The sequence below is a fragment of the Apodemus sylvaticus genome, chromosome 8, assembly GCF_947179515.1.
Source record: "Apodemus sylvaticus chromosome 8, mApoSyl1.1, whole genome shotgun sequence".
Lineage (NCBI taxonomy): Eukaryota > Metazoa > Chordata > Mammalia > Rodentia > Muridae > Apodemus > Apodemus sylvaticus.
In genome coordinates, this window is record NC_067479.1 from 77,416,277 (window position 1) to 77,440,450 (window position 24,174).

General features: G+C 41.3%; 1 protein-coding gene across 1 annotated transcript; it reads left to right on the forward strand.

The window, feature by feature from the left end:
- Nucleotides 1-528: 528 nt before the first annotated feature.
- On the forward strand, nt 529-22,263 carry LOC127690764 (uncharacterized). Its single transcript, XM_052190294.1, has 6 exons — nt 529-682; nt 1,512-1,674; nt 2,809-2,940; nt 3,620-3,803; nt 18,155-18,156; nt 22,005-22,263. The coding sequence occupies exons 1-6, from the start codon at nt 541-543 to the stop codon at nt 22,261-22,263; spliced, it is 882 nt and encodes a 293-aa protein (XP_052046254.1). The 5' UTR covers nt 529-540.
- Nucleotides 22,264-24,174: the final 1,911 nt, after the last annotated feature.

Genomic DNA, 24,174 nt, shown 5'->3' on the forward strand with positions numbered 1-24,174 from the left:
ACCCAATGTCCCTGTTGAGCTTTGCTCACAGAAGCCTGCTCTGTCTGGTTGTAACTGAGAAAGGGAGAATGTGGGATTTTATCTTTTAAAGAAGGGACATAAACTGTATAATTTGATATTCCCTTGTACCTGAGTCCCTATATTGATAAGAACAGGGAGTTTTCATTGCAAAAATGAGATCCAAAAACACAGATTTCATGAAAACACATATCTGTCTATACTGAAACAATATCTCCTCTTAAGACATGTGAACAACAAAGAATACAATTGAACTTGCATAAAATTAAAGGTCCGGGAGAATTATTGTAGCCTCTGGGAAAGAAGGCAACCAGGGGACTTGGACTACATGTTACATACAAGGACCCCAGAAGTAGATTTATAATGGAGAAGAATCGCCCTCATCCAAGGACCCTAGAGCTTTAGGTCTAGCAACCTTGTATCCATGAGAACAGTAGAATCTTCTGTGATGTCACCAGTGTTGTGGTGACACCAACTGCCTGTGGGGTATTCCTTCAGAGCCTACTGGGTTCAGAACCAGGCATGCTGTCCATGCTGCGCAGGATATTTCGGAGGGAGAATAGAATACAGACAGAGATCAGGCCTAGGCAGAAGAGGCAGAAAGAGGCTGGTCTTCTGTCTTATTGGGAAACAAGAAGGAAGAAATGGTCATGGGGAAGGCACAGTGAGTCCTGGGCATGGGTCAGGGAGCTTCCTGGAAGAGGTGGGCTTAGGCAGGTTCTACCAGTAGTAGGGCTTATGATCTGGATCCTTGATATTACTCAATGGCAGACCCAGAATCAAGAATTTCAGATGATTAGTTTTGCAGAGAGCCAGGAATTTACAAGCCTGCAGTTGCTTTGCCCAGAGATTTTAATTTCCTGATTTGGGAATTATGTCAGGGGGAAGCTCTGTGAGAAGAGCACAATGGTACTGTCAAGATAGAGTGTTGAAGCCCATAATCCTCAACAGTTTCCTGTAGGTTACATGAGTATGTGAAACCAAGGACAGGGAAGGATATTCCCCTGCTCCTGAATCAAGGTCTCAGACACTTTGGTTTTGAACAAACATGATGTGGCCTGATTTACTGTATGGGTTAGTGTAGTAGAGTGTGAGCTTGTACCACCAATTTTAAGAAGTCCTGACAGGTGTTCAATTGTAGGAGATGTTAGGTGCTAGTGTTTATGGTCAATCTGTTGGTGCTAAGCATTATGGACTAAATACATTGTCCAATAAGACGTGACAGTGCCTTCCCATGCTTCTTGCCTGGGTCTGCTTATACAATTGAGGGCTAGGGGGACTGCAGTAGTGAGTGAGTCTTATGTTTAGTGAAGGTGGTTGGGAACAGGGACATAGCTGAGGAGTCCATCTCAAAGATGATTTTCGGTTCTTTCAGGGATTCCCTGTGTCTCTAGAATTTCCAGTTCCTTGGGCTTATGTTTGGGACTAAGTATAGTTTCTCAATTCCCTGTCCTATTATCTCTACAAGTTTACTAGTGTTGATATACCTACAGGGTCTGATGGGAAGGTGTCATCACAAGTCTCCACCATCAATGAGGAGGAGCAGAGAATGAAGAGGTTGGACAAGCTCAAAAGGGATCTCCAGAAGATGGAAAATGAGAGAAATGAACTCCGGGGAATCCTGGCCAATTATACTAACAAGGACTTGAACGACAGGTAGTCATTATGCCCAGTTCTTTGCTGGCTCTCTTGGGCCCTCTATGTTAACCCCAGATTTCCTCTTATCATAGGAGGCTACAATTCCAGGCTGACTTCATGTCCAAATTCATTTTGCTGATTGGATGTTCAAGACAGAGCCTGAATTTCATTCAGATAGGAGTATGATGGGTTCAGGGGCTCTTATGATTCCTCCAAAAGTATATTGGTGCCTGTGGCATGACTCAGAGTCTGGGATAGGGAGAACAGTATGTGAGTTCTCACCCTGCAGTTTTACAAATCTGGACAGGTGTTGATTTGTTGGAGATGCTAAGTACTGTGTGTTTATGATAAATCGTTATTGTAATAGACCTGGAAGTACTTTGGGTGCAAATAGTCCTGTCAATATGTAGAGGGGCCTGGTCACACCTGCTGCCTCTCATTATTTCTGGACTGGAGGCATTTCATCGCTGTTCTCTCCAATTTTGTTCATGATAATCTGAGATGATGACCCATCATTGCATCTATGTGGCATTCTGATTGTTTCTGAGTGTGTGTGTGTGTGTGTGTGTGTGTGTGTGTGTGTGTGTGTTCCACTTATGATCTAAGGAGTCTGCAGTATGTGATGGGGCAGAGATTTTCCCTAACTCATTTTCTAATGATTTTGATGAATCCAGGGAGCCTCACTTTGAGCAGGACAGCAAGTATTTCTGTATTCACTTTGGGTTACCATTGAAAACTCCTGGTGTATGTTATAAAGCCTTTTCCCTGTAAATACTGATTATGTCCTTTGGAAATTTATGGACAAAATTTCCAATGATTGATAATTCATTAAATGAAAACAGAAGTGCCTTCTCAGGATTAAGGTGGACCCAGTCCTGTGGCACAGGCTCCTGGAAAGTTGTTGGAGAGCTAGTCTATTCCTTCAGGGCCTCTCAGGGAGCTAAAGCATGCCAGCTCCCTTCTTTTACTTCCCTGGCTCTACTGGCCCCATGTGAAGAGTAACAGGTTTAATAAGCACCTGGAGAACCAGTACCAGGGAGGAAGGATGTGGCAATAGGGGCTGGGGTAATTGACGATTCAGCTTGAATTGACTTGATCCCTGTATCCTTAGTTCATGGGGATATTTGCTCCTTGGGCCATGCCCTCCCACAGGAACAACTTTGAGAAGTTCATGCTTACGATGCAATACCACCAAATGATGACTGACCTCAAGAAAATGCCACAAGAGATCAGTGAAGCCTTGTCCAAGATCCAGGAACTGACTAAAGAAAATCACTCATACTGGTGAGTGACTAACATGGTCATGACACAAGCACTAGGCACAGAATGTGTCTGCCCATCCTTGTCTTTGAACCAAAGTGAGGGCTCAGGTTATATAGTGTTTGTCTCTTAAAAGGAATCTTGCCCCTTCAATGCAAGGCTCTAGGCTTTGTACCTCTTAGACACATTTTGAACAAGTGTGAAGTGTCTGTGAGCCCCTCCAGCCATTTTCCCTTTCCAACTCAGTATCCTTGAGATAGTAAACATTTGTACCATCATGGAGATATCAATCAACCTTGAGCCTCTTGGGCTCTGAAAGGAGATTTATACTTCTGGTTTCTGTGAGACATATAGAAAGATTGTCTACATTTTGGGTGTCTTCTCTCCTAGAGAAGGTTTGCTCTCTAACTAAAGATAGGTTTTTAACACCATGGGCCCATTAGTACACATAAGGCCCATGTCCTCTTCTGGAAGATACATGAGAACCTACTGGTGTCAGCCAGTGTTTTTAGAAGTACTTTGAGTCTTCTGGAATGTGGCTGTCCTCTGCATTTGACTTTACTCTATGCAATATTCCATGACTAATCTGGACTATAGTCTGAGGCTGACTGGGGATCAGGGCCCATGAAGGTGGTTGGTACATGGAGGAATAGGAGGAAGATGGATGCTCTCTGGGAGTCAACCATTTTTGTTTTTGGCTCAGGATCAATAATTGCCAACTCCTAAGTGAATATAACCATGAAAAGCACAAAGTCAAGATGTTGTGGACTGAGAAAAGGGAACTGCTACAGGAGCAGATTGCACTGGAAGAAGACAGCAAGCTAACAAACATTTTGTGTATAAAAGGCTGCGAGGTTTTGAATGACGCCTGTCCCAAGCAGTATCAGGTAGGATGAGTGAGCATAAGGGGCAGCTTACTCTCTTCTCTAAACATAGACACAGGCAAGCCCATGTAACCATCCTGAACCTTATCCAGGTACTCTCCTATGTCTCATCCAGTTATTCATTTCTCTGATCATTTATAAGACTTTGTGTGGAGTTAGCCTCTTACAGGACACTGGAGGATAGGCAAGCAGATCCTCCTGCTGAAGTAAAAGCTGCAGTTCATTATGATATATAATTTGAACAAACACTACCCACATACATGCCATTATGTTAGAAAGGTACTATGTGGGTGCATCCATTTTAGTAGAACAGAACTTTGATAAAGTCAGGTCTTTAGCTCATTTGCTTTGTAGGAGTCATTTGGGTGCATTGCAAAATGGTCTCTTTACCCTGCCTAGATCTTGTTTCATACAGAAATAGCCTGAATAGTATCTTGCCAGTCCTGTTTTCTCTCAGTTTTGCTACTGGAATACCCAAAACATAATCCACACATCAAATGAGGTACAAGAAGAAAGGAGGAGTGTCCCCTTGTTCTGGAAAGTCTCAGTGAAGCAGTATTCGGCAAAACCAGAATGGGGAAGTGGGAATGGGTGGGTGGGAAGACAGGGGGAGAGAAGGGGGCTTACGGGACTTTCGGGGAGTGGAGGGCTAGAAAAGTAGAAATCATTTGAAATGTAAATAAAAAAATATATCGAATAATAAAAAAATGACAGAGAAAAAAAAGAATAAAATGTCTCCAACTCTCTCACCATAGGCTAAGATGTGTGTTCGTAAGCAGTATCAGTCCCCAAGAGATGGATGGCAGAGTCCTGAGTCTCACTTGAAACATCAGATTTCTATAGACTACATTCATATCTTCTTCCAACATTGTGGTCTCTTCATAAATTCTTGCTCACTTATGATTTCTGTAGAGTGTGTGTAAGTGTGTGTGAGTGTGTGAGGATTTGAGTGTGTGTGTTTGTGTGTATGTGTTTGTGTATTTGTGAGTGTGTGAAATGCATATTTGTACAAGTATGTATATTGATGGTTGTATTGAGTGTCCATGTATTTACCTGTGGTGTTGGTCAATCTCTATGTATCATAGTCCCTTGAGCTCAAGTGTCTCACTGACCTTGAAACTTGCTGAGTATATCATGGGTATGGCTTGCTTCAGTACAGATTCCCCCTCATAGTTCTGCAGAGTGCTGCATTTCAGATAAATCATTGCCTGTTAATTCACTCACTTCCTTTGGACTGACATTCAGGATGTTTTTTATATAATATGAATTGTAATGTGTTGTAAAATTTCTGGATAATAACAGTGGAAATCTGTGTTTATTGGTAGTACCATGGTCTTTTCAGGAATAGCATGTACGCTTAGGGAGCAGAGTATTTTTCACCTTGGGGTTTGCTGGAGGATGATCTTAAAACCCTCTCTTAGGACCCTGAAAGGTGTGTGGATCCACTTGTCTCTGCAGAGCTTATAACATACTTATAGGATTATCAAGCATCTGCATGGAAAAAGTGCCTAACTCAGAAATAAGTACTGGATGGGCAGTACAACCCTGGTTAATCTACGAGCCTTATACACATTTTAGGTTCCACTACCTCCTCAAGTGACAGTAAATGTGCTGAAATATAGCAGTATTTTTATTGATTTCTGTGTGGGAGATGTGTGTGTTCTTTTGTCCATTTGTGTTTTAGAAAATTTATGTTGTGCATTTGAGTAATGGTTGGTCCTTGTTGTTGGTGCCTGTATATACAGCTGTGTGTTCAAATTCTTGTGTGTGTGAGAGAGAGAGAGTGTGTGTGTGTGTGTGTGTGTGTGTGTGTGTGTGTGTGAGTGTGTTGGAAGACATGCCCTTGTCTCTGTGCATATATGTGTATATTATATGTATATATTCATATATTCACTTGGTAAGCAAACATCCTAAATGGTAAAAGAAAACATCTTTAATGAGAAAAGTCCTCTTCCATTTCATTTTGCATCAGGGAAACATCAAATACAGCAGCCCCACATCATGCCTCTCCACCTATCACATAAGAAAATAAGGAGACAAGATGGTGTAAAGTCAGATTATAAAGGGTTTGTAGAGGAAAAAGTATTTCTGTGCATAGAAATCATTTCTAAAAAAACAAACGACTGTGGTACATAAAAATATGGAGGAGGCTGCTCTATCAAACCTATGTTCCTGAGAATCATAAAGGCTGGCTTAGCCACTGTGTCGCTTGTCTGCTCTTGGTGAATCCTGCCTGTGCACTGGAAGGTCAGGGGGCTCGGTACATCTTCTCAGCATCCTAGTTTGTTTTCCTGAGTACCTGCTACAATTTTCTTTCCAACCTTAACTACATTTAATTCAGTTTTCTCTGGCCATGGAAATTGTCCAGGGTGTTATAATTTGAATGATTGAGTTCCTTGGTATTGCATTTGTACCGAGCCAAAAGGTCATATACATGGTGAAGTGCAAGAACAGGGCTGCCTCAGACACTTGGAAGTCTGAATCACAAACCCTGGGTTCTGTCTGCAGCTCTCTGTAACTGCTGTTATTGAAAATCATTTACTCTGAGTTAAAATCATCCTCCAGGAGTGTTGGGAAAAATGAATACCCTCAGACATTGCTGGTGGTGTCAAATGGTGTATCCCTTTGAGATGCCATGTACAATTTTTCAGGAAGTTGAACTGCAATCCCCAATGAAATGGCAATTCCAGAACCAGAAGTAGGTGTCCATAGAGAAATGAGGGCAGATGGTGGTTTTAGGTTTAGGTTTCATAGCAGCCCCAAACTAGAAAGTATGGAGATGTCCATCAGTAAAGGAGTAAAAATTACATTGCAGTTCAGCCTTTCCAGGACTATTGCCAGTGTGATAATGCATGCCACTAATGAGGCTTATTTTCCTCAAAATATTCCCAACAGAATCTCCTTACAGGCAGGAAAGTTTCACTCTGCATCCTGGTTATGGAGATTTACTAGTTGCCTGGGCTCATTGCTTTGGTTCCAAAGTCAAACAGGCTATGGAAAATGGAGGGCCTATTGGAAGATGCCACTCACTTTGGAGTCCCAGAGATTCAGTGAGTAAGAGGGAGGAACAGGCTGGTCCACCTCTGTCCAGTGTGCCTTCACTGAATATATAATATGCATGAAATATTAAAGAAATGTTGTATTTTACTTTAACTCCACCACAGTATATAGTTCATAGTTCAGTATCAAGCATTTTTTTTTAATCTGAGAAACACATCCAGACCCATGTGCTCTTTGGCCATTCTCCTTTGGGGATATATAGGACATGACCTCAGCTGAAGGGTCTTACTGCATTGCCCTGCTGAGCAAACCTGGTGTTTGCTGGCAAGTTCTCAACAGGCCTTTTGTTCTTCCTCCCCTCAGTCTGAAATACTCCATCAGAACCACAAACAGGGTACTCAGACCCAATACTTCTTCAGGAGCACTGAGTGTGCATAGCAAATAAACAACCATTGTATCTCATACCTGTAACCATGGAAATCTTGGGCTGCATTTTTCCTTTTTGCTATACTATATGTGATGATGCCTTTATTTTGTTTAGACTGTGTTCCAGCAAGGGTGCATGCTTGGAAGGTTTCAGAGAAGTGCTGAGGGACATCAAGATCTGCTGAGCATTCAGGAAGAGTCTGAGAAGGTCATTCTTTGCTGATCTTAATGGGTCATCAAGAATTATTTCATGGTGATCAGTCATGTGAACTTGAAAGCCTTTGTGGTATCATCTGTAACACATCACAGGCAGAGCCTTGAAAGGACTTTTCCATCAGCAATGAGCCCCTATCCCAATGAGGAATGCCTACTTTCATCTTGAAGAGGTTCTTATCACCATTGACTGCCTTTGTGCTATTTTTCCAAAGTAAGCAATAGGTTATAGGGCTCTGTTTCAAATCTGCAGCAAAAGAATGATGTTTAGCTTAATTATAATATTTGGGTTTTGGTTAGTGTTTTGATTGTTTTGGGTATTTAGTTTTCTTTGTTTTTGTTTGAAGGTTTGGTATTTATTATCATTTTGTTACTGTATTTGATTAGCTGTTTAGCTAAGTCTATATACTTTATAAATTGACTCCCCATTTAAGCTGATATTGAATAAAATTAATATATTTTTATGAATAAAACATAATCTCTAATTTTTCTCTCATAAGGACCTACAGTGTTCATGTGTGGTTCACAATTCTCTAACACTAATTGCATCACGTGGGAATGGACCTCTTCAAGTATCATGTGGCTGAGGCTTCATAATTAGGTCCCAGTTATCCAGAGCTACACAGAGAATTGTGCTTTGGATGTGGGTAGTGGCTGTGTTAGTCAGGGTTTCTGTTCCTGCACAAACATCATAACCAAGAAACAAGTTGTGGAGGAAAGGGTTTATTCAGCTTACACTAACACATTGCTGTTGATCACCAGATCACCAAAGGAAGTCAGGAGTGGAACTCTAGCAGGTTAGGAAGGATTTTCTGATGCAGAGGACATTGAGGGATGTTTCTTACTGGCTTGCTTTCCCTAGATTGCTAAGCATGCTCTCTTATAGAACCCAAAAATACCAGTCCAGAGATGGTACCACCTATAATTGACCCTACCCCCTTGAGCATTAATTGCAAAAATATCCCACAGCTAGATCTCATAGAAGTACTTCCCCAACTGAAGGTTCTTTCTCTGTGATAACTCTATCCTGTGTCAAGCTGACACACAAAACCAGCCAGTACAGTATATCAAACTCTGTGGATCCCAAAGTCATGATGAAAAAAGTATCCAGGTTGTATCTTTATAGTCATAAGATAAGCTACATTAGCTATTTATAATGTACATCTTTGTGGATGATCAAGCGGAACAAAATACTTGAAACACATCGAATACATCCCAGGAAATAAAAATTTTCAACTTGAGAAATTAAAAATCTTCTGTATCATAAATGGAGTTATTTGAATAAAAATGGCTCTCAAAGGCTCATATATTTGAATGCTTGCTACCCAGTTCATGGAACTGTTTTAGAAACACTAGGAGATATGTCCTTGCTGGAGGAGGTATGTCACTGGAGGTGTGCTTTGGGGTTTCCAAACCTCATGCCAGTCCCTGTCTCTGTCTTTGAATCTCTCTGTCTCTGTGTCTCTCACAGTCTGTTTTTGCCACTCTGTGTCTCTCTCAGTCTCTCCCTCTCCCTTTCCTTCCCCTCCTTCCCCCTTATCTCTTTCTCATCTTCTGTCCCTTCCTCCCTCCCTCCTTAAATTACTCTCTTTTTCTCTCTCTTTCTCTCTACCCGCCCACTCATTTGCTCTGTCCTCCCTTTCTCTCCCAAGAACCAAGTTTGAGAAGCCATTGTCATGTCCAAGAAAGTAGACTTTCAACGAAACGTTATCAAAAGAGAAGGGGAAGGACACTTCACACTCATCAAAGGAAACATCTACCAAGAGGAAGCCTCAATTATGAACCCCACTGCCTCAAGAGCAACAGCTCCCAGATTTAAAAGCAAACTTTGATAAAGCTCAAAACACACATTGAACATCACATAATAATGGGATACTTTAACATTTCAGACACACCATGGAACAGGTCACTGAAACAGAAGCTAAACAGAAATGCAGTATAACTAAGAGAATTTATAAAGCAAATGGATATGTTAGATACCCACAGAACATTTCACCTCCGGTCCAAAAAGAAGAAACCTTCTTTTTATCATGCCATGGAACCTTCTACAAAACTAACTATATAACCAGATATAACAAGATACAAGATACAGATAAAACAAGCCTTAACAGATACAAGAAGATTGCATGAATAACAGACATTTTAACATATAACCAGGGACTAAGACTGGTCTTCAAGAACAAGAACAATAGAAAGCCAAGATTCTCATGGAAACAGAAAAAATGTATCATCTACTCAATGATAAATTGGTCATCGAAGAAATCAAGAAAGAAATGAAAGACTTTATATAATTCAATGAAAATGAAAAGGCAGTATACCTAACATTTTGGGACACAAGGAAAGCAGTGTGAACAGGAAAATCCACAGTACTGAGTGTTTTAAGGAACTGGGGTTAGCAACCAAATGTCCCAGATGCCAGGAAAGTGATAGTGTCCCAGGACCCCAGAGGGATGATATTTAACTGATGAAAAGGTAATGAGTATGTAGTCCATATAAAGAATGGAATTGAGATGTGAAAAAATGAATTTCACATGTAAATAGATGGAGCCAGAAATAATCATTCTGAGGGATATAACCCAGACTCAGGAACAACAATGCCACATGTTGTGTCTTATGTGGATGGTAACACTGAATCTTTAGAAATGTGTATTTAAATTAGAATACCCATAGGAGGTAATGTCCTAGTGAGGTGTCATGGAAGGAGATTTCAATAAAATTGTGCAATACAGATTTTGTGAAGTAAAAAAGGAAACAGTGGGAAAGAGATTTAAATGTGGGAGATTTTAAATGGTTGTGGTGGTTTGATTATGCTTGACTATGGGAGTAGGACTTTTAAGAGTTTTGTCCTTGTTGAGGTAATTGTGGCCTTGTTGCAAAGTGTGTCAGTGTGGAGGGTGGGCTTTTAGACCTTCTGCATACCCACCTGTAAGACATTCTGAGTGTCTTCACAGCAAGATACAGAGCTCTTAGCTTCTTCTCCAGTGCTGTGTCTGCCTCGATGCTGCCATGCTACCTGCCCTGAAGATAACTGACTGAACCTCTGCACCTGTAAGCCAGCCCCAGTGAAAAGTTGCCTTGGTTCTGGTGTCTCTTCACATCAATAAAACCCAAACTAAGATGTGACCCGGTAGATCATATCATGAAATTGGTTAAGTTGATGGGTTGGAAGTCCAGGAAGCCACACTAGACAGCAAGAGATTCACCTGCTTCCTATGAGGCTTCTCTAACGTGACAAAATTCCCTGCATAGGAACATGTCCTAGGGTTCTATAGATAAGAATTGAGTTTTCCATGCTACTGAGGTATCTAGAAGCTGGTAGTGTTCTGCCAATATGCTTCCCTTCTTGGACATTCTTTCTTCACAAGGTATTTAATTTCTGGTCCACCCTGAGAAGGTGGTATGCACTCATTTCCATGATAAGCACTCACTAAACAGTGCAGAACCAAAAACTTTCCCTCTTATTAAGAACAACTATGGGGAACAGGGAGAAAGCATTTGCCCACAGAGCCTTGCCACTTAAGTCTCCTGCAGAAGACCCCTCCATATTCCTGGATTAGCCCCCACTGAGCTAAGCCAGAGTTTCCCATTCCCCTGCTTCAGGGCTTATCCTCAGTCTGCTGGCCTCCTCTATTCTCAGCTCCTCCATGACATGCAGCAGTGACTTCATGTCTAAGGTTCTGAGAATCCCGTTCCCTGGTCTCCTTGAAAGCTAGCACCCCAATTCTGCTGCCAGCCCCCCAACACCCAGCAGTGTCTGGATGTACAGAAATTTGGGAGATCCTGGAACCAGAACATCAGATACTCCATTCTGGACTCTTCTGTGTAGTCTGCAGGCTCAAGGGGACTACACGGAATCAAGAAACACCAGCTATAACCTCCCACACCAAAGGCTCCCACCCCATGTAGTGTATCTGCATTTCAATCAAGGTGAATACAGACAGGGGACTAGAGTAAATATAGACTAGAATTTCTGTATTTGGTTATCCCAACAGCTTTGCCACACCTGCACTGCAGGGCAAAAAGAAAACCACTCTAAGGCAAGGTAGTATGGAGGTGTGATAACTGAGTGAAGATTCTTGAAAGGCCATAAGGAAACCTACATGGAGAAGCTTTATAATATACAAACCCATATAAGAGATTTAAAAGGAGTTACCCTTTTATACTCTGACAATGCCTCCTCTAAACACCAGAAACTATCAAATGAAAAGCCCAGGGCCAGGTTTGGGTTATCTTGTTTTGTGTTGTTCATCTTTGAAATCTCATACACTCCCTGAACATTACAGGCTGTTGCCAGAAGATGGAAATTGGCACAGCCATCAAGTCAGGCACCTATCAAGTTATTTTTGTATGTGTGTGTTGAGAACACACCAATTTCTCTTTTGCAGTTACTTTGAGATGTTTGGCCAATTGCTGACCACCACAGTTCTTCTATAAAAGAGGTAATCCTTTGGTAACCTAGATTACAACTCCACTCCCAGTCCACCATCACCCTCCCAAAATCTGCCCCAGTATCTGAAAACTCTTATTGTTTTCTCTGGTTTTCTAAGTGTGTAGTACTGGAGAGGGAGCACAGGACCTCAGGCACATGAAGCAACCATCACTACACTGCACTACACTATACTGCACTACACTGCACTGCAATATGCTGCACTACACTACATTTCACTTCACTATACTGCACTGCACTACACTACACTACACTCCACTGCACTACCCTAGCACTCCTGTAGCTCTGAGATAAACTATTTTACTTTCTACTTTGAGAAAACATGTTTTCCGGTTCCAACCATTTACCTAAGAATTTCATGAATTCATTGTTTTTAATAGCTGAGTAGTATCCCATAGTGTAAATATACCACATTTACTGTATCCATTCCTCCATTGAGGAACATCTGGGTTCTTTCCAGTTTCTGGCTATTATAAATAAGGCTGCTATGTGTCCTTACTGCATGCCGGGGAATCTTCTGGGTATATGGGTAACCCAATCACAAAAGAATACACATGGAATGCAATCACTGATAAGTGGATATTAATTAGCCCAGAAGCTCTGAAATCTCAAGACACAGTTGGCATACCAAATGATACCCAAGAAGAGGGAAAGATGGGGCCCTGGTTCTGAGAAGAGATGATCCACCATTGTAGGGGGAGTACCAGGACAGGGATATGGGAGGGGGTGATTGGGAAATGGGCAGAGACAAGAGGGCTAATGACACCGATGGGGAGGGGGGAACAGGGAAAGAAGAAAGCATTCGGAATGTAAACAAAGAATATAGAAAAGAAAAAAAAAGTGAAAGCATGATATTTATATTTCCACACTGGATTTAGGAAAATATGATTTAACCAAGATAACTTTTGTGTTTGTCTAGCAGGATGATTGCCAATGCTAAGCTCACATGTCTTTTTATCTGGCATGCAACTTTATGCTTTTGTGAAGATTCAACGCAAGAACACAATTTACAACTATCAAATCATTTGTAGTTTCTTTTCATTGTTAGCTATGATCCCCGTTTTTAGTTTGACCTAACAGTTTATTGTTTTTTTTTTTGTTTTTTTTTTTTTGGTAGAAGCAGCTCCTGACTCTTTAATTTTATCCTGACAGATAAAAACTTCATTACCATTCCACCCTGAACATACTTATCTCATCAGATACCAATAAAGCTGCTAAATACTCACTTGAAGAAAGATTATGGATTATGGACTAAACAGTGTGTGTGAAGATAATTTTCATCAAAATAGTCAGAATATAAAAGTTCTTAATTAGTTCCTGGTTTATTTTAACACACCAGCTTACCTAAGCACAGTGGTGTATGACTCTCATCCTGATTTTGGGATGCTGGGGCAAGTGTTCATGATCAGCTTTGGTAACATAGCAGGACTCAGCCTAATTAAACTGAAAAAGAAAAAGTATCTTATGACCAGGTATAAAAAGGACAGCTACAAGCTTTGAATACATAGTGGGTAGTATGTAAATGTCATTTGGTGGCACAGTTTGATGGCCTGACATCCCAGACTCATAAAGGAGAGAAATATTTTTTTTTTAATGTGGAAACTTAAGAGATATAAATTTCCATTGTAGAACAGATTTTACCTTGTGTCAGAAATTTTGTTGTTAAATATAATTGGTCCAAAGCTTCAATTAGTTTCATTGTGTCCCTGTTTAGTTTCTGTTTTCCTGATCTGTTCATTGAGGAAAGTGCAGTGTTGAAGTCACCCACAATTATTGTGTTATGTGCAATGTGTGCTTTGAGTTTTAATAAAGTTTCTTTTATGAAAGAGGGTGCCCTTGCATTTGGAGCATAGATGTTCAGGGTTGAGAGTTCTTCTTGTTGTATTTTTCCTTTGACCAGCAAGAAGTGTCCCTCAGAGTCTCTTTTGATGTCTTTGGGTTGAAAGTCAATTTTATCTGATATTAAAATGGCTGCTCCAACTTGTTTCCTGAGACCATTTGCTTGTAAAATTGTCTTCCAGCCTTTTACTCTAAGGTAGTGTTTGTCTTTGACCCTGAGGTGTGTTTTCTATAAGCAGTAAAATGTAGGGTCCTGTTTACGTATCCACTCAGTCTATGTCTTTTTATTGGGGCATTGAGTCCATTGATGTTAAGAGATATTAAGGAATAGTGATTGTTACTTCCTGTCATTTTTGACGTTATTTTTTAAATTTGATTGGTTAACTTCTTTTGGGTTTGATGAAAGGTTACTATCTTGCTTTTTCCAGGATGAATTTTCCCTCCTTGTATTTGTGTTTTCCTATTATCCTTTGTAGGGCTGGGTTTGTGGATAGATGTTGGGTAAACTTGGTTTTGTCATGGAATATCTTAGTTTCTCCATCTACGGTGATTGAGAGTTTTGCTGGATATAGTAGTTTTGGCTGGCATTTGTGTTCTCTTAGAGTCTGCATGAGATCTGTCCAGGATCTTCTAGCCTTCATAGTCTCAGGTGAAAAGTCTGTTGTGATTCTGATAAGTCTTCCTTTATATGTTACTTGGCCTTTTTCTCTTACTGTCTTTAATATTCTTTCTTTGTTTAGTACATTTGGGGTTTTGATTATTATGTGATGGGATGTATTTCTGTTCTGGTCCAGTCTGTTTGGAGTTCTGTAGGCTTCTTGTATATTCATGGGCATCTCTCTCTTTAGGTTAGGGAAGTTGTCTTCCATAATTTTATTGAAGATATTTGCTTCCCTTTTAAGCTGTAAATCTTCACTCTCATCTATGCCTACAATCCTTAGGTTTGGTCTTCTCATTGTGTCCTGGATTTCCTGGATATTTTGGGTTACAAGCTTTTTGCATTTTGCATTTTCTTTAACTGTTGAATCCATGGTTTCTATGGTATCTTCAGCATCTAAGATTCTTTCTTCTATCTCTTGTATTCTGTTGTTGATATTTGCATCTATGTCCCCTGATTTCTTCCCAAGGCTTTCTGTCTCCAAAGTTGTCTCCCTTTGAGTTTTCTTAGTTGTTTCTACTTCTGATTTTAGATCCTGGATGGTTTTGCTTAGCTCCTTCACTTGCTTGTTTGTGCTTTCCTGTAATTCTTTAAGAGATTTTTGTGTTTCCTCTTTCATGACCTCAGCCTGTTGACCAAAGTTCTCCTGTATTTCTTTAAGTGTTTTTTGCATTTCCTCCTTATTGGCTTTTGTATTCTCCTGGATTTCTTTCAATGATTTTTGTGTTTCCCTTGCAAGAGCTTCTAACTTTTGATCCATTTTCTCCTGAATTTCTTTAAGTATGTCCTTCATGTGTTCCTGTACCAGCATCATGACCAGTGATTTTAAATCCAAATCTTGTCTTACTGGTGTGATGGGGTATCCAGGACATGCTGGTAAAGGAGAATTGGGTTCAGATGTTGCCATATTGCCTTGATTTCTGTTAGTGACGTTCCTGCGTTTGCCCTTTGCCATCTAGTTCTCACTGGTGTTAGTTGGTCTTGTCAATGCTGGACTCACCAGTGTAAGCTGCCCGTTCCCAGGTGGCCTCTGGTGCACAGCTTACCTCCTGCACTGCCTGGAGTCAGGGTGCTGTTGTCCGGGCTGTTCAGATCCCGAAGCAGACACCTGAAGGCTCCTGCTGGGGCCCACTGGATTCAGTCTGGCGGTTCCTCTGAAAACTGGTCACATCACTTCCAGAAGATCCTGCTATACCACTCCTGGGCATATACCCAGAGGATTCCCCACCATGTAATAAGGATAAATGCTCTACTATGTTCATAGCAGCCCTATTTATAATTGCCAGATGCTGGAAAGAACCCAGGTATCCCTCAACAGAAGAGTGGATGCAAAAAATGTGGTCTATCTACACAATGGAGTACTATCCAGCCATTAGAAACAATGAATTCATGAAATTCTTAGGCAAATGGATGGAGCTAGAGAACATCATACTAAGTGAGGTAACCCAGACTCAAAAGGTGAATCATGGTATGCACTAACTAATAAGTGGGTATTAACCTAGAAAACTGGAATACCCAAAACATCATCCACACATCAAATGAGGTACAAAAAGAAAGGAGGAGTGGCCCCTTGCTCTGGAAAGACTCAGTGAAGCAGTATTCGGCAAAACCAGAACAGGGAAGGGGGAAGGGGTGGGTGGGAGGACAGGGGGAGAGAAAGGGGCTTACTGGACTTTCGGGGAGTGGGTAGCTAGAAAAGGGGAAATCATTTGAAATGTAAATAAAAAATATATCGAATAATAAAAAAAAGAAATTTTGTTGTGTTGTGCTTTTCTGGAAAATTACTTTTTTCTTGATTTCATCTTTGATAAATCATTATTCAACAATGAGTTGTTTAATTTCATGAGTTGTGTAAAAACAAGAGATTTGTTTGCTGTTGATTCAAGTGTAACTGTACCATGTTACAATAGGATATATGAGCCGGGCGGTGGTGGCTCACGCCTGTAATCCCAGTAATCTAGGAGGCAGAGGCAGGCGGATTTCTGAGTTCGAGGCCAGACTGGTCTACAGAGTGAGTTCCAGGACAGCCAGGGCTACACAGAGAAACCCTGTCTCAAGAAAACAAAAAACAAAAAACAGAAAAACAAAAAAACGAAAACAAAATCAAAACAAAACAAAACAAAAGGATATATGGAGTTATTTCATTTTTGCTCAAATTCATTTTGAAACCCATGATCTGCTCTATTTTAGAGAAGAGTGCCTGGGTTGTTGAGTAGAATGCATATTCTTTGGTACTTGTGGAGAATATTGTGCATGCATCTATTAGGTCCATTTGATATGTGATATCATTTGATTCTATTGTTACTCTCTTTATCCTTTGTCCAGATGACCTGTGTTCTGGAGAGAGTAGAGTACTGCCAAAACTCATTATTATTCAATTCATATTAATCTGGAGTAACCAGAAGAATCAAAAATGTAAATTGAGACCATGGGAGTAGTATGGGCTAACCGGATAAAGGTGATAGGAAATAGGAACAGGAAAATGGAGACACAGGAAGAGGTTTAATTTGAGAGGGAAAAGGGAACAAAACAGAAGGACAGGGGAATTTTAGGAATAAGTAACACTAATGTGTTTGAAATATCCTTAAGGAGTCATATTACTTTAGAGATACATTAAATTGTATAAAACAGAAGCAGGGAGGGGGGGAGAGCTATATCAGTGAGTTACAAGTCTTCCTCAAGAGCCATAGGCTATCTAATATAAATATTCAAACAAAAGGCATGGGATTGTCATGAGATTCCAAGACTATTTCAAAGTATCATACACTATTGATGCTTGTGGGGCCAGGGCACTTGGGGCTGAAGGAAGCAGGCCTGAAGCAAGAGTCTGTTGAGGCCTGACCAAGCCCTGGACATCTCATCCTCAGATTGGCAGCAATAGGATTGCTCAGTCCCTGCCCATGTCCTACCTGTTCTAAGGCATGTAGCCCTGTGCATCACCTATGTCTACAATAGGAGGTCACTTAGTCAGGTAGCCAGGTTAAACTTCCTTTTACCTGAATACTTGTCTTGTCCAGTAGCACCTGGAATTCCACCTCATGCTAATAATTTATCCTCAGTACACTGGCCCTATCAATGATATACAGGCAATATGAAAGTTTTCACAAACCCTCGAAATGTTTAACTAGCCTTTGATCCCCCCATTAAATGAGCTGTTTCGGTGAAGCTGCCTTCCTAGAATCTGTTTTCAACACAATCCCTGCAGCCTGTGGACTCTTTCACTCTTTCGATGCCACCTTGCTTCCCATCTCAAGATCTCCTGATTATGATCAACTGTAGGCTCATCAGGCCACTGTAGGTAGGGGTCAGGTCCTGAATAAAAGATGATGTCTTCTGGTTGCTTCTTAGGATCTAAAGGTAAGTCCCTGTTGCTGAAGACACTACAGGTTTTGAACATAGGTTTTGGAGACTTTAGCAATGTCTGAACCAAAAGCCTCAACTCTAAGAAGGTGTTGTCACACTACCAGGAGGAAATAAGCAAGCTGTTTAGAAAGGAAAGCAGTCAATACTCCTACCAAGATGTAAAGTCAGTGAACTACAACATGGCGAGTTCTCTCCAAAGGTGCAAAAGTGGTATTTATATCTTGGTGGAAGCCAACAACTGTCTATTTGGCCTCAAAGTCTGCTCAACAGGAACAAAATGCCAACTGGAAACCTAGCGAACTGTTTATGAGTAGTCAGCACATGGATCTTGGGGAATATGCTACTACTGCTTTGCTAAACCAGGAAAAATCCTAAGTGTATTCTGAATATACTTATCCTTCTAACTAGAGGTAAGTACAGCTCTCACCATTTATTAAAGAAGCTTCTTATTGCATCAGACAATAACCACACTAGAAAGCCACAGCTTGTCAAAATACAGGTAACCACTGACTGTAAGATGTTCAGTAACATTTGATACATGAACAACATAATCCCTATACCTTACACTGATGCCATATCTCAGATAAAGGGGCAGAGATGTTGTAAGAGCCTGAGGACTAGGAAGTCTTCAGTAAGACTATGTCTTGGGAAACCATCTCATCTTGAGAATTCATTGACCTTTCGGTTAACAGCTGAACCACCCTCTCCTTCACACAACGCTGATCCTGAGAACAACTGATCCTTATCTTGGCCGAACACCTGGGGTTGTCTAGGCAGACCCAGCATTCCAGAAAAACTGCTAGATATTTTGTGTAGCAGTTAACATCTCCCCAGGATGACCTTTCCTCATTCTGTTCCTTTAGCATTCCTCCTCAGCCCCTCTCTACTTCCTCTCATGTTGTGTTCATAACCAGACATTCAGCCTTTCATTAAAGAGGCCTTGACAACACACACTTTATGCTTGGTCTAGCTTTTCTTTCCTGCCCGTTTCTCTTTCAGGCTTGGCCCTCCTCGACCCCCCAACCCCCTGTCCCGAATATATAGGTTCCATGGTACGGGATAGGATACAGAAAATGTGGTTCATTTACACAATGGAATACTACTCAGCTATTAAAAACAATGAATTCATGAAATTGTTAAGCAAATAAATACTGAGTGAGGTAACCCAATCTCAAAAGAACACACATGGTATTCCCTCACTGGTAAGTGGATATTAACCAAGAAGCTTGGAATACCCAAGGTACAACTCACAGATCAAATGAAGCTCAAAAAGAAGGAAGAACAAAGTATGGACTCTGGTCCTTCTTAGAAGGGAGAACAAAATACCCACAGGAGGAGATACAAAGGCAAAATGTGAGGCAGAGCCTGAGGGAAAGACTGTCCAGAGACTGCCCCACCTAGGGATTCATCCCATATACAGTTACAAAACTGGACACTACTGTGGATGCCAACAAGTGCTTTCTGACTACACCCTGATATAGCTGTCATCTGGGAGGCTCTGCCAGTGCATGAAAAGTACAGAGAGGGACACTCTCAGCCAACCATTGATCTGAGAACAGGGTCCCCAATGGAGGAGCTAGAGAAAAGACCCAAGGAGCTGAAGGGGTTTGCAGTGCCATAGGAGGAACAATATGAGCTACCCAGTACCCCCTAGAGCTGCCAGGGACTAAACTATCAACCAAAGAGTACACACGGAGGGACCCATGGATGCAGATGCATATCCAGTGAGGATGGCCTCATTGGACATCCAAGGAAGGAGATGATCTTGGTTCTGGGAAGGCTAAATACTCCAGAATAGGGGAATGCCAGGGCAGGGAAGCAGGAATTTCTGGACTGGTGAGCAGGATGAGAGGAGATGTGTTAGGGGATTTTCAGTGGGGGGAGGGGGGTGCGGGAAAGGGAAAAACATTCAAAATGTAAATAAAGAATATATCTACTTAAAAATTAAAAAAAAAAAACTAAAAAAAAAAAACTCACAAAATCTCAATAAGGCGACTGAATCTCCTTGGACCGTAAATCTTACACCTCAAAGTTTAGATGGTATTTTACCACAGATTTGGCACACCCAGGTCAAGAAGGCAAAAACCACAGCTGACAATGCCAAAAAAAGTTCCTCCTGAAATTATGAACCCATTAAGATTGGGTTTCACCGGACCTGAGTTCTTTCTAACCCCTATACATCCTATTCAGTCTTAGGTATCTTTTGAGTGCAGGATCATAGTCCAACCCACAAGAGCCTCAGGCCTGGAACTAGGAACTCAGACAGGTAGATACTGGAGAAGGGAAGAGTTAGTAGGACTACAGAGCAGCAATCCAATGTCCCTGCTGAACTTTGCTAACACAAGCCTACTTTGTCTTGTTGTAACTGAGAAATGGAGAATTCTGGATTTATATATTAATGAATGAAAATAAACATTACAATGTGATAGTCCCTTGTAAATGAGTTCCTATATTAATAAGAACAAATGAGTTTCTCTGGAAAAACAGGATTCTAAAACACAGATTTCATGAAAACACATATATTTATATATTGAAACAATGTCTCCTGTCAAGGCATGTGGACAATAAAAATACAATCCAAATTGCATAAAATTAAAGTTCCAGGAGAATGATTGTGGCCTCTGGGAAACAAAGAGACCTGGGAGGTTGGACAGAATGTTACAAGAATAAACCACGGAAATAGATTTATAATGGAGAAGAATCCCCTCATCCAATATCCAAGATCTTTAGGTCCTACTGAAGATAAGCCTCCCGTGCCAAGGACCTATCAAAGTCTCCCCATCCAAAGTGCTTGACTTGTAATGAAGAAGAGAGAAATCCCTAGCTTTGGAAGAAGAATGTGCCAAGGGCTATGTCCTCAGTCAAATGAGCCACCCCAGGAAAGAGCACCCCAGAAACTGGTCAATATGGGGCAAGCTAGTTAGCAGGTATGCCATGGTACTTCCTCAGGACATCATCAGTAGTCACTTCTATGGACAATCCCTTGTATCCAGGAGAACCATAGAAACTTCTGTGATGTCACCAGTGTTTTGGTGATACCAACTGCCTGTAGGTGTATTCCTTCAGAGTCTACTGGTTTCAGAAGCAGGCATGCTGTCCATGCTGCTCAGGATATTTCGGAGGGAGAATAGAATACAGACAGAGATCAGACCTAGGCAGAAGAGGCAGAAGGAGGCTGGTCTTCTGTCATGTTGGCATTTAAGAAGGAGGAAATTGTCATGGGGAAGGCACAGTGAGTCCTGGGCAAGGGTCAGGGAGCTTCCTGGAGGAGGTGGGCTTGAGATGGTCCTTCCAGGAATAGGTCTTATGACCTAGATCCTCAACATTACTCAAAGGCAGACCCAGAGTCAAGAATTTCAGATGACTAGTTTGCAGAGAGGCAGAAATTGACAAGCCTAGAGTTGCTTTTCTGAGAGATCTTAATTTCCTCCTGAGTGGCAAAATATGTCAGGGAGAAGCTCTATGAGAATAGTACAATGTTGCTGTCAAGATAGCGTGTTGAAGACCTTCATCCTAAATAGTTTCCTGTAGGTTACATGAGTATGTGATGCCAAGGACAGAGAGATATTCCCCTGTTAAAGAATCAAGGTCTCAGACACTTTGGTTTTAAAAAAACATAATATGGCTTGATTCATTATATGGGTTAGTGTAGTAGACTGTGCTTGCATCACCCATTTTATGAAGCCCTGACAGGTGTTCACTTGTGGGAGATGTTAGGTGCTGGTGTTTATGGTCACTCTTTTTGTGCCAAGCATTATGGACATTGTCTGATAAGAGCTGCCAGTGCCTTCCAATTCTTCTTGCCTGGGTCTGTTTATATAATTCAGGACTAGGGAGACTGCAATAGTGAGTTTATTTTATCTTTAGTGAAGGTGGTTGGAAACAGGGACACAGCTGAGGAGTTCAGTTTGAAGATGATTTCCTTTTCTTTCAGGGAAATCTTGAAGGGATTTCCTCTTCCTTGGTCTTATGTTTGGGAGTAAACATGGTTTCTGTTGGGAACCAGAGAGCTTGGCTCAACACCCCCAGCTGAGCTTTTTGCACAGGTTTCTTGAGGGCAAAACATCCCGTGGCTTAGCTTGATTCCTGCCTTCCCGCCTGGTGTGGTATAGACTTCCCAGGTGCCTGACCTAAGACCATAATAGTTTTTCCTGTTCCCTTCCCTGGCCTCTAGTATATATATTGCTAGTGTCTCAATAAAGCTTTGGCATTCTCCTTGTAGAATGACCCGTGTCTGTGTTTTTTGTCAATCCCCCAGGCCTATGCCCGATACTCGGTACCATGGCAGCACGGGGGCTCTCAGGTTTCTCTATTCCCTGTCCTATTATCTCTACAAGTTTACTAGTGTTGATCTACCTACAGGGTCTGTTGGGAAGGTATCATCACAACCATCCAACATCAATGAGGAGGAGCAGAGAATGGAGAATTTGGACAAACTCCATAAGATGGAAAATGAGAGAGACAAACTCCAGGAAAACCTGGCCCATTACACTAACCAGGATTTGAATGACAGGTAGTCATTTTGCCCAGGTTTTTGCTGACTATCTTGGGCCCTCTCTGTTAACCCCAGGTTTTCTCTTATCACAGGAGGCCACAGCTCCAAGGTAACCTCATGGTCAAATTTATTTTGCCAATTAGATGTTCAACACAGAACTTGAAGTTCATAGGAGATGTGGTCACAGGCTCTTTTGATTGCTCCAAAAGTATATTGAAGCCTGTGGCATGATTAACAGTCTAGAGGGATAAGGGGAGTAGTGTGTGAGCTCTCTTCCTGCATTTCTAGAAGCCTGGACAGGTGTTTGTTTGTGGGAGATGCTAAGTAGTCTGTGTTTAAGCAAATCACTTTTGTAATTGACCTAGAGTTACTTTGGGTGCAATTCGTCCAATCAAGAGCTACAGGAGCATGGTCCCAGGTGCTGCCTCTCATTGTGTTTGGATCGGCTGTCTGCTTTTCTCCAATTTTTTTCATGATACTCTGAGATGATGCCACATCATTGTATTTATATGACATTCTGATTGTATTTGTGTGTGTGTGTGTGTGTTTTCTACTAATGATCTGTGGAGTTTGTGTTGTGTGAGGTGGTTTTGTCTGACTCAGTTTCTACGTAATGGTAGTGATGAGGCCAGGGAGCCTCATTTCCAGCAGCACAGCATGTGACCTCTGTGTTCACCTTGGGAGAACATTGAAAACTTCTGGTGTATGTTATAAAGCCTTTTCCCTATACATATTGATCAAGTCCTTTGGGAATTAATGTACAACAGAACCAATGACTGACGATTCATTATCTGAAAACAGAAGAAGAGTCATCACAGGATTAAGGGGGACCCAGACCAGTGGCACAGGCTCCTGGAAAGTTGTTGGAGAGCTAGTCCATTCCTTCAAGACCTCTCAGGGAGCTAAAGCATGCCACCTCCCTTCTCTTACTTCCCTGGATCTACTGTACCCAAGCAAAGAGTAGTAAGTTTTTTTTTTTAAAGTCTTCATTTACATTTCTTTTTTTTATTAGTTTTTTTTAATTTATTGATATATTTATATACATTTCAAATGATTTCCCCTTTTCTGGACCCCTACTCGCCGAAAGTCCCATCAGTCCCTTTCCCAACCCTTGTTTTCCCACCCAAACCTTCCCACTTCCCTGTTCTAATTTTGTTCAATACTGCTTCACTGAGTCTTTCCAGAACAAGGGGCCACTCCAAGTTTAATAAGTACCTGGGAGAACCAGTACCAAGGAGGAAGGATGCGGCTTATATGGACTGGGGTAATTGAATATTCAGCTTGAAGTGATGTGATCCTTGTATATTTAGTTCATGGGAATATTTGCTATTTGATCCCTACCTTCCCAGAGGAACAACCTTGAGTCATTCAGGCTTACTATGCAATACCACGAAATGATGACCGACCTCAAGAAAATGCCACAAGAGCTCAGTGGGGCCTGGTCCAAGTGTAAGGAGCTAAGTAAAGAAAATCAAATGTACTGGTGAGTGACTACCATGGTCAAGACCCAACTATTAGGCACAGAGTGTGTCTGCCCATCCTTGACTTTGATCCAAAGTGAGGGCTCAGGTTATATATACTGCATACCTCTTAAAAGGAATCCTGCCTCCTTCAAAGCAAGGCTCTAGGTGTTTTACCTCCCCTTAAGCATTTGTACTTTCCCTTTCAGTATTCATGAGATAGAACAGATTTGCACAATGATGGGGATATCAATCAACCTTGAGCCTCTTGGGCTCTGAAAGTAGATTTATAGGTCTGGTTTCCATGAGACACATAGAAAGATTGTGGAACTTTTAGGTGTATTATCCTTTCCTAAAGAAGATTGGCTCTCTAACTACAGGTGGTTTTTAACAACATGAACACATTAGTACACATGGGGCCCATGTCCTCTTCTGGAAGATATAGAAGTCCCTATTGTAGTCAGTGTTTTCAG

What these genes read in the sequence shown, in the direction of transcription:
- LOC127690764 (XM_052190294.1), top strand. Translation starts at nt 541, where the DNA reads ATGCTGTCCATGCTGCGCAGGATATTTCGGAGGGAGAATAGAATACAG. An exon ending in ATGGTCATGGGGAAGGCACA is followed by an intron (nt 683 to 1,511) that starts GTGAGTCCTGGG and finishes ATATACCTACAG; the next exon opens with GGTCTGATGGGAAGGTGTCA. An exon ending in AAAGAAAATCACTCATACTG is followed by an intron (nt 2,941 to 3,619) that starts GTGAGTGACTAA and finishes TTTTTGGCTCAG; the next exon opens with GATCAATAATTGCCAACTCC.